At 38.8% G+C, this 14,925-nt stretch overlaps 1 protein-coding gene across 7 annotated transcripts in view; it reads left to right on the top strand.

Annotated features, from left to right (window-relative positions):
* ANK2 (ankyrin 2) overlaps nt 1-12,331 on the top strand; it is a 347,429-nt gene extending 335,098 nt beyond the window's left edge. For all 7 annotated transcript variants that reach the window (XM_021394060.1, XM_021394064.1, XM_021394059.1 and 4 more), the window contains 6 exons: nt 1,179-1,443; nt 2,765-2,857; nt 3,316-3,399; nt 5,046-5,210; nt 7,044-7,226; nt 10,072-12,331. In XM_021394060.1, coding sequence (XP_021249735.1) covers nt 1,179-1,443; nt 2,765-2,857; nt 3,316-3,399; nt 5,046-5,210; nt 7,044-7,226; nt 10,072-10,086 — 805 coding nt within the window. In that variant the 3' untranslated portion in view covers nt 10,087-12,331. The remainder of the gene's footprint in view (nt 1-1,178; nt 1,444-2,764; nt 2,858-3,315; nt 3,400-5,045; nt 5,211-7,043; nt 7,227-10,071) is intronic.

The raw sequence follows: 14,925 nt of genomic DNA, 5'->3' as shown, positions 1-14,925 counted from the left end.
GGTTGATTCAGGTATTCATGGACTAACAAGGGCTAGCAAAATAAAAGATCCCCTTCCAAAGTGATTTTCCTGAGAGCAGTTAGCTTTCATGTGGATATGCAGCTATCACAGATGGCAGAAAAGCTAGGGAAGACTTAACTGCAAGTACTGACAGCTGGTAGAAATATTAATTGTTTCTTTGTATTGTGTGTTCAGAGCAAGGATTCCTTAAAGTTACTGTTATTTCCAAAGACAAAATATTTTGAGACAAGATAACCAACACTAAAATGAAAGTAGCAATGACAGAAAAATTTCTACACTTCACGTCAAACTAGAAGGAAAAATGGGCTGGATATAAATAGCGTACAAGGAACAGCTTTTTAAATAGAGAAAGCTTTTATTATTAGAAAAAGAATTCTGCAGTAATGCATATAGCCCAATAAATGGGGAAAAAAGGCTGGATCAGTGCTGTTTAGCTTGTGCTACAATGAAATCTTTTCTTTCTTTGGAACACAAAACTTTTGGAGAGCAACAGTTGAGGGATTACAATAGATTGTTAAAGCCCAACTTATGGAAAAAATAACACATACACATCCAAGTTATTCTGTTATTGTTATCTATTCATGAGTTATAGCATTGGTTATGGAAAAGGGAATCTGGACTTACTAAGATATAGCAGTTTCCTCAGTTAAGGGAAAAACAAATTGCTAGTAGCTACATGTTTTCTAAGAATTAAAAAAAAAAAATCAAAGATGTAATTTTGCAGGCTCGCTATATTTCAGGCTGTAATTCCACTAGTTTTTATATAGTTGGGTTTTTTCTTTTTTCCAGTGTACATGAAAAGGGAGAAGTCAGCCTCAAAAGATTATTCTAGGCAGTGAAACAGTTAATATTTGCACAGTCTGGATAAATTAAAAGTAGGGTCACCCTGGCAGCAGAGTTGGACAAAGGTTATGTGATAAAACACGATCAGATCAGTTAAATTAATATCCGAAGACACAATTCATGTATATGCAACAGAAAAATACTGCATGTACATTGTTTTCATGTATGTAGTCTGTACTTACTGTCGAAGAGTATCTCTTATTTCTAGTCTTTGCTAGATAGCATAACAGTATTAAATCAGTGCATAGATGTTCATTTATGGAAGTTGGAAAGGACTGCACTGCAGTTATTTTCCTCAAACCTTTAATTCACAGTGTCACAACTCCAGGAACAGAGCCGTCTGCAGCAAGTGAAACATCTGCACGCTCCAGTGCAACAACTGAAGAGAGAGAAAAAACATCCCCACAGCCCCCATCATCTGCTCAAGGAGGTGGTTCTCCCATCATCCAAGAGCCTGACGAGCTCCATCTCCATCAGGATGACCTCTCTCCAAGGAGAACTAGTCTAGTGATAGTGGAGTCAACTGATGAACAACCAGAAAAGCTTGGAAGTGGCTCTGAGGAGGAATCTTTAGAAAAGGTAAATATCAACTTTTCCTCCATGTAATTGACACAGAAGCACAAGTTTTATTATCTTAATATTAATCTATGTACAGTTAAGCCATTTCCTTTTCCTCTCTGGGTATGAGAACTAGCTTTTATCATTTGTATAGAGGTATGTATGGGCAGTTATGCCCATGCACATGAGAAAGAATTACATGATGTATGTAACAGATGCAGACAAAAACCATGTAGAAGTGAAAGCTGAAAAGTATATGTAGCAAGAGATAAAGTAATAATGTTGAGAGCTTAAGAAAGACAGGAGCATTGTGAAGAAACTCATGAAAAGTATTGTAAACTTAGTGAGATGGAAAAAAAATATATGGCAGCAGGATGTACGTTACAGAAGACTTAAGATTCACTGGAAGAAAAGACCTTGAGAGTGCTGTTTACGTAGCATGCAAGCAGTAAAGAGAAAGAGGATGAAAGAGAAAAACCAAAAGTACATGAGGTAGGTAATTTGGCTGTGGCAGAAGACGGAACATTCTTACGTATTTGGTTAGGGGAAGTCCAGAAGGAATAAAGGAGAGCAGCTGTATGGCTTTCAGTGGGGAAATTATATTACTTCTCAGCTTCAGGTATCTGTAGGAAAGGCCGCCCTCAACCATAATATACTACTTATTCACTACAGTAATCTTCACCTCCCCCAAATCTACATTGCCTCTAGCACCTTCTTATTTATTTTCTCACTTATGCTTTTATATTTTTGATGCTTCCCAAGTATTTCTTTTCAGTTCTCTTTCTATTCTGATCTCTTCATTTAAATTCTGAATTTTTTCCTGTGCAGGACTTGCAACTAATTTTTGTTGATCTCTCTGGTGCCAGAACTGTTTATATATTCTCTTCTAATTAGAACTGTTCAGTCTTACTGTCCATATGCTGTGCTATGCTCTTCTAAGGATGAAGGATTAAAAGTCTTTCATATGATTTGCTGCGCAATACAGAATCTGTATGCAATACACATGCATTCCAAAGGCGGTGGTAGTAACGCAGTCTAGTTCAACTCAGCCATGTCATGCAACATATTTCAGGCTCGTCTCTGGCAACCTTAAGAGCACCAAAACTACTAAGACAGCCTTACAGAATTAGTACCATAGAAATTCATCCTTCTCTTTTCAATAGCTATCTTATAGTTAAGTGGCAAAGCTTCCCTCCAGTTCCTGTGTGTAAGTTTCACAGATTAAAGAAGCCAAAATCCTAAAAGCACAAATTTTCAGATGATTTTAGATAAAAACAAGACAATGCCTATAAGTGCTGCTAATACTGCATACAACAGAGCGCTATTTCCGTGCATCCAATAGGAGTTAGCAGAGGAGTTAGGTGAGCTGGAAACCAGCTCGGATGAGGACGAGATGGTAACTACCAGGGTCATTCGTCGCCGGGTGATTATTCAGGTACTCAGTGTGGAATGACTGTGCAAGCCAGTGGTGGCTAAGGTCATGGTAACACCTTTAGGAGTGATGCTGAGACAACCACTTGGCTGGTATTGCAACTGAAGCTGGAATGCTCCTGAATAATGCATGATCATTAGATAAATCATTCTAATACCTTCTCTTGAAAAGAGGATCAAAGTAATACTGCTAACACAACTCTAAATGCCATTAAAGACTTCAGCAGGAAGACAAAGGCTTTATTCAGCCCAATCCACAACTAACTAATCCATCAACTAACACATTTTTGCCTGACTACTCTGGTGCAACTTTTCTTTGCATGTTTTTAGATGCTTATTTGCAGAATAAGAATTTCTAATATTTCTAAATTTTAAAATTTTAACTGATTTTGAAGTTGCTTATTTAAGGAAGTTACCTGTATTAAGGCATTGCTTCATAAAAGTTTGTTCTTTGTCATACAGGCCGATAGTATGCCTGAAATGCCACCAGAAACAGTCACAGAAGAGCAATATACAGATGAGCATGGCCACACAGTGGTAAAGAAGGTATTACCAGTTACACCCCTTGCTACCTTCTTACTGTTCTATAAAAGGAAGGATAAATAAATCCACATACATTCCCAATTTTCTTTTGTGAAGGTGCATGATTTTTAAAAATTAAGCAAAGAAGAGAAGTTCTGTTCATGAGAGATTCCAAAATGTAAAGATTTATTCTGATTTACAAGATCATTGTGTTTTATAGTTTATAACTTGACATACTTCATTAATTTTTCCACTTAAATCTATATAGACCTCAATTTCTGAGAAAAAGTTGATCTTTTAATAAAAAAACACAGCAACAACAACAAAACCAAGCAGTTTTATCTAAGAGCATAAGTATACTCATATTAATGAAACTAATGGAAGGCTAGAACCACAAGTCACCTAAATTCAGACTTTAGCCCCTCGAAATCTGCACTCAGCTATGCCCAAAGAGGTTCCCAACTTTGTGTAGCTGTACATACAGTTCAGCTTTTATGGCACAGAGAACACAGAAATTATTTCTATAGTGGCCTCGTAAGTATTTTCAGAGCTTGCTTATAAAACTTAATTTTGCACAGCATGGAAGTGGAATAGGAACTTCTATTCTCCTTGCCTTACCTGACAATTCAGTGCTTAAACAATTGGTCTAGGACATGGCAAACTTCCTCTGTTGTCTCCCAAAAGAATGTCATAGACACTCAGCTGGATAGTATGTTTCTAGAAGCTGTTTGAAATCATTTTAAAATAAAACGACCTGCCACACTCCCTCTTCCCCCAGACAAGTATTTCCAGGCACATCCCGCAAGGGTGAATGTACTTCAGCTTTGTTCTTTTGGCTGGGTCTGGCTGAGTCTGTGAAGTATTACCTTCACCTCTTACACAAACAGTCTGATCTTCACATGAAATAAGCTGTTGGACAGAGCAGGACGCAACCGCTTAATGCCATCTTGTCAAAAGGGGTGGTGTCCACAGAAAGATGCATAGCCACTCTCCTGAGAGATTTATCTCATCTTCAACCCCGTAATTCTTTTCTGCTCCTCTTTGCTTGGCTTGCCAACGCCTAGAAAACTTAAGCATCAGATTAGGTCACTTAAGCTGGTTAATTCTAGCTCACTAGCGCAGGCAGCAGTTAGTACTATCGGTGATAATACTATAATGACCAAGTCACTCTTCAAATCCGGTTTCAAGTACTTGATAGCCAAGCTGCTAACCTCTTAGTTTCAGAAGCCTTTTACTTAGTGTTAAGATACTTTTGAAAATACTGGTTTGAAAATGGCCTCTAGCAGTTGTGCAATTGTAAACAATGTTCTAAGACACGATACTGTTTTATAGTCATTCTAATACATGTTGCTGTAACTGTATATGTATCTTCAGTTCACTTGTGAAGTAAGCTTATGGAAGCTTTGCTGTGCAGTAAACTAAGTAGATCTAGCCAATGCATCAAAGTGCTGCTTTACTATAGGTATTTGTGAGTATGTGTGTCAAAGCCTTAAAAACACTGAACCACCTATGTAGGTTTTTCTATGTAGGAGAAAATGCCTTTTGAGTAGAGAATGCTATTTAGAGAATAAGAAGAAATGATGTGTTACTGTTAATTCTTTAACAGTACTGTTAATTCTTTAACAGTACTGTTAATTCTTTTGGGACAAAGTTCTATTTTATTCCTTCAGGTCACTAGAAAGATCATCCGGCGATACGTTTCTCCAGATGGCACAGAGAAAGAAGACATCATTATGCAAGGAACACCACAAAAACCTGTCACAGTTGAAGAAGGAGATGGCTATTCCAAAGTTGTAAAAAGAGTTGTGCTGAAGAGCGACAGTGAACAGTCAGAGGTGAGATCTACTTTGCTTGTTATGGTACAAAGGTGCAGTACACCTTCTAACAGCATACTTAGAATCACAGAATTTGTGTTGGAAGGGACCTTTAAAGACCATCTAGTTCAACTCCCCTGCAATGAACAGGGACACCTACAGCTCCATCAGGTGCCCAGAGCTCCCTCCAGCCTGACCTTGAGTGTCTCCAGGGATGGGGCTTCTACCACCTCTCTGGGCCTAACCTGTGCCAGTGCCTCATCACTCTCACTGTAAAAAACTTCTTCCTTATACCCAGTTTAAATCTCCCCTCTTTTAGTTTGAAGCCATTTCACTTTGTCCTATCACCACTCTTTAGAAGAGTCTGTCCTATTCTTTCTTACAGCCCCTTCAGATACTGAAAGGCCACTCTCAGGTCTCCCCAGAGCCTTCTCTTCTCCAGGCTGAACAGCCACAGCTTTCTCAGCCTGTCCTCTGGGATCATTTTTGTGGCCCTCCTCTGGACACACTCCAACAGGTCCAGAGCTACATTCTAATTATGGCAATAACATTCAATTTGGGATGATTTTTTTTGAGAAGTTCTCTCGCAGATGGGAATGCCTCAAAAAAAAAAAAAAAAAAAAAAGAGAAAAGGAGGGGATGGAGGAAGGGGACAGTTTTCTTTGAAAACAAGTCAGGATAGAAATTCTATGATTTATGAGAAGTACTAGACTCAAACTCAAAGCAGTTTTGTACCAAGTTGACATATAGATAAATGGAAAATATTTGCTATTATGTCTCTTACTCTAATAAGGAAGTTAGTGAATATTGCAATTAAACGATCTGATGTTCCCCAGATTTCTGCAACTAAGCCACCCAAGAACTATACCATTGCATTAGGTTTGAGTTACTGATACATTCTTTGCTTTGAAGATGCTAAACAAAAGGGTTACTTTTATGCAAACTGTTTCGAGGCCAGGTAGTTAACAAAAAAGAAAAAAAACAACCTGAAAAGGTTCTCAGCTTATCTTCTCCTGCCTTAGATCACCATGCAGCCCTACAGACACTTATACTAGCACAATTAAGGTGGTGACAGAGGGGCAGGAGCCAATAGTAGGAGTTGATGTTAGTAGAACGGCAGTTGAAAGCCACACTTAACAAACAATCATTAGAAAAGCTAAGAATATGATTGGTGTTCTCTCTTACCAGAATTAATCATCACAATTAATTCCCTAGGAATTAGTAATTCTTTAGGAGTAAGGTAACAGAAAAGAAAGTCATTTCTTTTAGTTAGCTGATCATACTATAGAACTATTCCTTATCCTATGGTACCCATATAAACTAAATTTATATTTTGCCAAACAAAATCATGTTTTTTCACTTCCATCTGGTACTCTAAAATTCCAGTCTGTTGCTCCTATGAGTTCCTTACTTTATACAAGTGTTACTCATGGACTGATACCACTGCTACCTGAGTGAATACAGCAACTTTTCACAGCTAGAGGCCCACTTGTTACTTGGTGCAATTCCCGTCACCTTGGAACAGGAGAGCCAGTATGGCAGCCTGTGATGTGGTAGAGGGCACCTTTACCCCAGTACAGGTTCCAGCAGCAGTTTTCACCCTGTTAGCATTAAGTTTCTCAAGAGAACAAATTATTCAGGGTTGTTCTTGCCATCTGAACAGGCACATACTTAGTGTCTTTTCCAGAGTTACAAAAAAAGGAATAAAATGTACCCTGACTATATAGAAAGTAAAATATTTCTCGTTCTCTATGGCAGTGATTAAGAAACAATGGTAGAAGAACTAAAAGCTTAGCTAGCTAGTATCTGTTATGAAAATTGTATCCAACCTAATTCAATTTTCTAACCTTCTAGGTGACTTTGTCTGAACCTGGTGTTTTACCCAGTGCCTCCAATTTCCAGTCTGAGCCAGTGGAAGGCCGCAAGGTCAGCAAAGTCATTAAGACTACTGTAGTGCAAGGAGAGAGAATGGAGAAACAGCTGGGGGATGCTAGCTTAGCTACTGATCTTCCGTCAGCCAAAGAGGACTTTGAAGAGGTAAGAATACTTTTCTAACGTAACTACAAACCCAGCATACCTGGGGCCAGACCATTTCACTGAAAGTTTTGCTGGTGCAGTATCAAAGTCAACTACCAAGTATAAGCCTTTGTTATTATACTTGGCCATGTTATGAAAAGATATTTTATAAAATATTTATATATAAAGGGTATGTGTGGGAAGAGTCTACCATTACAGAATTAACTGAAACATTTTAAGATTCCCAGAAAAATAAAAAATAAAAGCAATCCATGCAGGATTTAAGTTGATAGAAATCTTGTGTGTGGTTACTCTTAAAGAAGTTCATTCACCCATTACCCCTTATAGAGCTGATTTTAGTAATTGATACAGTTAATTCTACTCTCTGGATAAACTTCTTTTGCACATGAAGAAATTGCTACCATGCTAATTAGCACCTTTTCTCTTTTTGTACTTTTTCTGATCAGTTTAGGCATGTCAATAATAGAAAAGGAATAGCGCAGTAAGACAGCAAGAGCCAAAAGCTGTTACACCTAGAGACCAAATTTCCCATTACGAATGTAGGCCCAGCAGCCAGCTCCTCTTTCACACCTACAGGCAGAGTTGCCACCCACTGGATCAGGCTGCTTAGAGCCCCAAAACAGTCAGCAAAAACAGTTACATACAGTGATAGAGGTTCAAAAAAAAAAAAAAAAAAAAAAAAAAAAGGCTTTGGAAAGAACACTTCTTTGCCCCACCTTCCAGCTACGAGTTTAGCTTTCTAGTTAAAACAAAAAGCAAAGCAGAAAAACACATATCCAGCCAAAGAGAAATAAAAATGCTGCCTTTTTAATTTTTTTGTTTTATTTTCTATGAAGTATTAGTAACAGAAGCTACTTGGTGAAAAAAACTTGCAGGGCTCCATTCCCTGCTTCTTTCATTTCAAAAGCATCCCCCCATCTATTTCTATGCATGCCTGTCTATTTACTGCTAGCTCTCAGAGCAGGCAGCTCAGGTTGACAGCTGGAAAGCATATAAAAGAATGAGTACTGCCTGTGACAGGAAAAGGCTTGCTGTGTCAGTTGTTGTAAGCACATTTAAGGATGATGTGGTGCTCCAAGGCCCTGATTTGAATATTTTCAAACTTGGAAAAAAAAGCACCAAGACATACTTCAGTAAAATTCTCAGCACAACGAAACTATCCTACACAAGAAATTGTTACCAGTTTTTGAGGAAGAGTTGTGTGGAACTCACCAATCAGATTCATTTGTATGAAGCACTCAAGCATGAAGAACAATTATTTTCTGTCCTAGATTTCTGTCCTTATGTTTTAATTGGAAGTTTATGTTTTAATTTGAGGCTTTGAGCTATACAGGCAACCAAATCAAAGTCCAGCTTCCTGCGTTAGTAGAGAAGGAGATCATGAGAGAGGATGGATCAATTATTAAAAGGTTTGGCTTGGCATGGCAGGGAACTGCTACCAGAAAAAAAATTAACAAACTCACTCTGAACATAAGTGGATTTAAGTGAGTGGCTGAAGTGAAGCCACTGGCAGTACGTGACAATTTATTTGCAAAGCTACTAAACATTATTACTAACATTCTGTTACAGGGAGGGAAGTGTGCACTGGGAAGGCCTGCAAATAGTTGAAAGGACTCAATAAAAAAGGATGTAGCGGGCTAGCAGCTAAGCACAGCTCAACTGCCTGCTTTACCTGCTCTCCACAGGACACCTCAAATAAAGACAATAATAAGTGAAGGAAGGAGAGAAGAACAACCAAGCGATGCATTCACTACCTCTCACAAGCAGACTGATGTCCAGTCAGTCTCTGAGCAGTGGTCACCTTGCAGGAGAAACATTCCACACTCACTTCTTCCATGTTACAATACACAGCACCACGCAGGCTGCTGTGAAGAAAGTTACCTCCATCCCAGCTAGACTCAGTTCAAAGGGGTATCACTGCCTAATTGATTTCATAGGTGATAGAAAATAGCACTGCAATTTACAGTTGACAACATTAATTAAGGATGCTTCACAAATATTTTTTCATACCTGTTGACTGGCATCAAACTATCAAATTATTGATATTGATTAGAGGAAAAATGAAGATATATAACAACATACGTATATACTTGGCTTACATTTATTATTTTCTCACACACATCAGTTAAGATGTATCAGCTGTCTGATTAAAAAAAAGCTTGGCTTGGCAAGAGTGCTTGGCTTCCCATGGTCCTCTCTCAAGGACTCTGACCAAAAAGTAGGCTGCTGGTGAAGCCTAACAGAGACCTCAGCTGTCTGGTGCTGACTCCATGCATTTGCCTAGATCTGGAAGAGGCTCAGTGACATTTATGGTTCTGACTAGGAGAGCAAAGATAGTTCCAGTGGGGTGAGAGAGTAAACAATGAAAGAGTGTAGGTCACTAGATTGCCACAAATACAGTTTCACTGTCTTAAGGAAGATTTGCACAGAAGTAAGCATTCAAGAAGCTATTAGGTTAAGAAGCTGAAAATACTGTGAAGGAACCTTAAGTACAGAACAATTTTGTATGTTGAAGTTAAATACAGCAAGGAGGGAGGTCCTGTGTGAATTTCCTGTGTTGCATGTCCCTGTGTTACAGCACATTTTTGCTAAGCATCTAAAACCATATGCTTAATAAGCATGAAGAGATGAACTGCTCACATTATGAAAGCCAGTTAAAGCTGTGGTGTGTGTTGTATTCAGAATGAATAAGGAACACCTAACCTTAGTTTAAACTGCCAGCTGCAATTATTCTCATTTCACTTTTAAGCAAAAAAAAACCCTTAAGTGTCCAGCTGTAAAGGAGCATGCTTTAAAGCCTTCAGAAACTGTAGGCTATGAATGCTTTCTCATTCTCTCGCTTTAGGACAACACTGAGTAAAGCCAGCACACAGAAGAGGACTGTGATGAAGGATCGGTACGGAAAACATGTTCACATAGAAGAGCTGGATGACACACCAGAAGCACTACCACACGATGACCTCCAACATGACCTCCAGCAGCTTCTTAGACACTTCTGCAAAGAGGACTGGAAACAGGATGCAAAATAAGAAGCTGTCACCCCTCAACAACAACATGTCCATCCAGTGTGCAGCATTCATCTTTTCTAGGTGTACACATTATGACCTACATAATCACTGGAAGACACTGCCATTTCTACTTGTGCAGATGCAATGAATTCATTCTTTCCCCTGTATTTGATTTTGGGTTTTTGTTATTTTTTACCCTGTAAGCTAATTTGTGACCAAAGATAGCATCCTTCATTCAGGATGATTTATCCACCGAATTGTCGTCTTTGTGCTGTACTGGGACCTTGTCAGCATCGCCACTTTTTGCTGGTCCTTTGCTTCTGCACTAGCTTCATGGAACTGCATTTGTCAAGCAAACTTCATCTACAGGCCTCTTCAAGTGACTATGTACAGGCATCGTGAAAAAAAGGGAGTTAACATGTAAACTGTATATAGCAAGAGTATTTGGACTTACTTAGAAGACTGCAGAAAACACACTGCCTATGAATACCATTAGCATCGTGGATTACAAGGTTTGTTGACACTGGTGAACAACAGTAAATAAAATAACATTAATACGATCAACTGCAAACACAGACTGACTGAGGAGGAAGCACTGCAGAAACACTGCATCCATAAGACTTCCAGTTTAGGGATCTATTGTTATAGTTAAAGGCTCTAAGAGTCAGGCTGAAAACCTGGAAACTCAGCTGTTCTCATGAAGTAAGAGCTGACTGTGGCCATCAGTACTTTTAAGACCTTTGGACAGCCACTTCAAGATTTCCAGAAAAGAAAAAAAATCATTGAAAATATCCAGTTAGGTAACCAACTTGCTAGCAGCTATATCTATGGCACATTTGCATATGGTATTAAAATCTTTTAGATCTGGACATGTGGCAGGGTGTATTAAACAATTATAACTACAGTAGTTTCCTCTTTTCATCACTGCTTTAGCAAATCACACTGTCCTGCTGGCCACTGCACTGTAGATAACTATGGGAGAAAACCTTAAACATTATACGAAAAGAATACTTAATTCACCATGTTTTAATCAAGATTGCCTCTTATCTGATACATGCATGTGGCATTTGAAGGTCAAAACCAAACCCTCCTGTAATCATGTCAACCTACAATAGCCCTCTAAGCACTGAGCGAGCAGTTTTTATCTTCCAATCAAGCGTTTTTTAAAGAGAAAGTGCTCACTATCCTTGAAAGCCAGTTTCCGTTCATATTTTGTTACCTCTCTATATATGATATATATATTTCTAAATCAACCCTCTGAAAATCATGATAGCATGTATGCACTTTTATTTTTCAAAAGGGAACATAAAGATCTGACATTTTTGGTATTCTATACCGTAATATTTAGAGGTGAGCACTCCACAGCATTTCAGAATATATTACACATGCAAACACACTAAGGGTTTTTAAACAGCTGTTTGATTTTTTTAATAGCACACTCAAGAACAGATTAAAAACAAATCCTCTCCTCAATGAGTAATGCTTTTTCCAAGCTTACCTGGCCTTCTACAATTATAGTTTATTGGAGTTTATGACTCACTCAGTGCTCAGAACAAGGATGGGCACGTCTCATTAAAGTAATGATGCCAAAAGCATGAACACGTCTTGGGAGCTCAGGCTTCCTGCAGGCAAAGCAACCCAAGGTGCCATGCTAACACTTCTTTTGGCAGGCAGGCAGGCAAAAGTGTTTTGGCAGCCAAAATGAATGAGACCCTTGATGAAACATTTCATAATACATCAATGGCTTTCTTATTGTCAAAGCACAGGATGATCTTCAAGAATGGGGCTCTAAAGAAATGCATTTCTGTTGTGTTATTTGCGGTGCAGATGATGTTCTGTGTAACAACATAATGGTTATTCACCTCTTATTTTGATTTTTTTTGCTGTGTTATCAAAGAACTTGAATACTGTGAGAAGAAGTGAATTTTAAGTTGATGAATCAGCATCTTGTTCCCATGGTGATAACACTAATTGAATATATCTATGAGGGCATGTATTAGTTAAAAATTAAAAAAAAAATACAACACTAACAATACATAGCTGCAATGTGTACAATGGCTGATTTAACTAAATAAAAATGTACAAGTGTTAAATGTAGCAACAATGGCTCATTCTCTTTTACTGCCAATGCAACACAAAAGGAACAGCATCCATTTGGGTACCGTAAGTGAACTGTCATGATAATAATTCCTCTATACCCAGCTCTTCATGATCTTTTAAATTAATTCTGCTATTCAGCAATGAGTAAGTGCCAGTCCCTATTAACAGTCAGATGCAGAGTGTTGTGTTGTTTTTTCAAAAAAATAATTTTTTTTTTAAATCACTGTTAATACTTTTTCAAGAGCTGTGCAAGATTTTCCTTCAAATACAAGCCAGACTGTGTTATAACCAGTTACTTTTTCAATGTCCGCAAGTATTTACTACTTCTCATGAGAGTCTCTCTCAAGCAGGAGGAAGGTAAGGAAGAAAAGTGGAGGGTGAATTCCTATCATGCCTTCCATCTTTGCACTGCACAGAAAATACAGGGAAACAGTTTTGCTGCCCGTTCAGAGACAGCACTATAGATCTGTACCAATTCCATGCTTGCAGCTGTTCTCTGCAGCCTAAGAGCCCACTCTACTGCAGCACCGTGACCGCTATTCACTTGTGCTCTCAAGAAGAATGGCTCTCAAAAGAACAGCTAGCTCAGTCCTCCTACTGACAATCTCACACACCAGAGACACCATTAATGTAAGCAGTTTCTGCACTTGCCCTTAAAAGCTCACAATTCTAGGTACGTGCCTAATCCACGGGCTTTTGACTTGATTTTTTTTTTCCACTTTATTTTTTTCCCCTTTCTTTTCCCAGTGAAAGACAGCAGTAAAAAAAAGAAAGCAACCAACCAAAAGAAAACCACTCACCACAAAACCAAAACAAACCACGAAAATATGATACTGCTCCCACCCTGCTGCCAAAAAAACAAAAACCACCACAACGCTTACTCCATCACAGCACCAGGACATTAGCTTGAGGACAAACAGGCAAACACTAGAGTTTTGCAATTATTTCAAGACATGAAAATGAATTTTTCCATGCAGGGCTATTAAATACACTTACTAGAGCAGATAAAAAAGCTTTATTTCTTCCACATGTTGCACAAGCAGTGTAAAGGCAGCGCTGATAGCACATGAACACAAGTGGGCTTTAGCACAGACTGCAGCTGTGCACAGGTCCAAGTGAACACAAGTGGCCCCAGCATTGTGTGCCTCATCCTGCGTCATTCTGTTACCGTGGGGCTGCATGGGTGGTGGTGGGGACATGGGACAGAGGTAGGCTGGTATCGTTAAAATATGTTGTTTTAAGTTTTAGCCCGAGCAACCCTAGCTTCACTGTATCAGCATTTTTCAAGAAGAAACCATTTTGATTCTGGCCAGTTCTGGTAAATAATACCTGAAAGCAAAGACCTGTTTATGTTTGTTTAAAAAAAGAAAGAAAGAAAAAGGTCATTAAATCCAGTGACTAGCTTTGTGCCTCTATGGACTGGTGAGTGGCAGCAACAATTCAAATCAACTCAATCTCCCCCCTCTCCACTTCAAGAAAAAGGGAAGACTTAATTTCTGTAAATGAAAAATACAGCATCTACATCTTACCTTCAAAATGGAGTATTTTTGTAAAAATAAGTTTATATTACCAAGTTCTTTAGTCAGATTGTAAAGCTCTGCGAACCAGCTCAAAAATATCAACACTATTAATACAGCCCTTGTGTTATTTCCTATTCCCTAGCAATACCTGAAAGAAGAACGCATCTATGACCCTAAAATACTTATTCAGAACATTTTAACACCTCTGATCACCCTGGAACAAGCTGCCACTGGTTGTAGCAACATACAGAACACAGAGCAACGTGCCAACTACGATGGCTGTTGCCTTATACTGATTAGGTTATACCATATCAACAAAAAGAGGATAAACTCATATTTACATAGCATGTCCTGCATCTGCCTAGTGGGATTTGGTTGACATATTCCATATGGCAAGTAAGAAAGTAGAGCTCACTGAGAGGATCTTTGGGTGTGTTTGGAGTTATGTAGCTACAAGCCACTTACTTACTATTCAAAGAATTAAATGAGCCAGAAGAGCCACGCAAGACTGAATGTACCTACATCTAACAACTCATCACATACAGCATAAGTAGTGAACTCCTTCAAGTACAAGATGCATACTCCACGCTCCATAGTAAGTAATTTCAGGCCTTAAATAGCAAGCAATTTAAGTGAACAACATATTTCCCTGAGGAAATACAAATATCTTCTTCAGTTATGTCATCACCTGAAAGCCTTTTCCAAAGTACTCACCCCACGCTCCAGCTATGTATTTTTGCAATTGCTGCAAACACACTAACACAGAAAGCAGCATTTCAGAAAAGACCAAAGGCAGAGCATTTTGACAGGTCTCAAAACAGCTGATGAAGAAGACATCAACTGTTCATAGAATCATATTTTGACACTTTGACACTGTCTCCCACAGTATTCTCCTGGAGAAACTGGCAGCCTGTGGCTTGGACAGGTACACCCTTTGCAGGGTAAGGAGCTGGCTGGAGGGCTGGGCCCAGAGAGTGGTGGTGAATGGAGTTAAATCCAGCTGGCGACTGGTCACGAGTGGTGTTCCCCAGGGGTCGGTGCTGGTGCCTGTCCTCTTCAAGATCTTTATTG

The sequence above is a fragment of the Numida meleagris genome, chromosome 4 (genome assembly GCF_002078875.1).
Source record: "Numida meleagris isolate 19003 breed g44 Domestic line chromosome 4, NumMel1.0, whole genome shotgun sequence".
NCBI classification, from domain to species: Eukaryota; Metazoa; Chordata; class Aves; order Galliformes; family Numididae; genus Numida; species Numida meleagris.
This window is presented reverse-complemented; position numbering and strand designations above follow the sequence as displayed.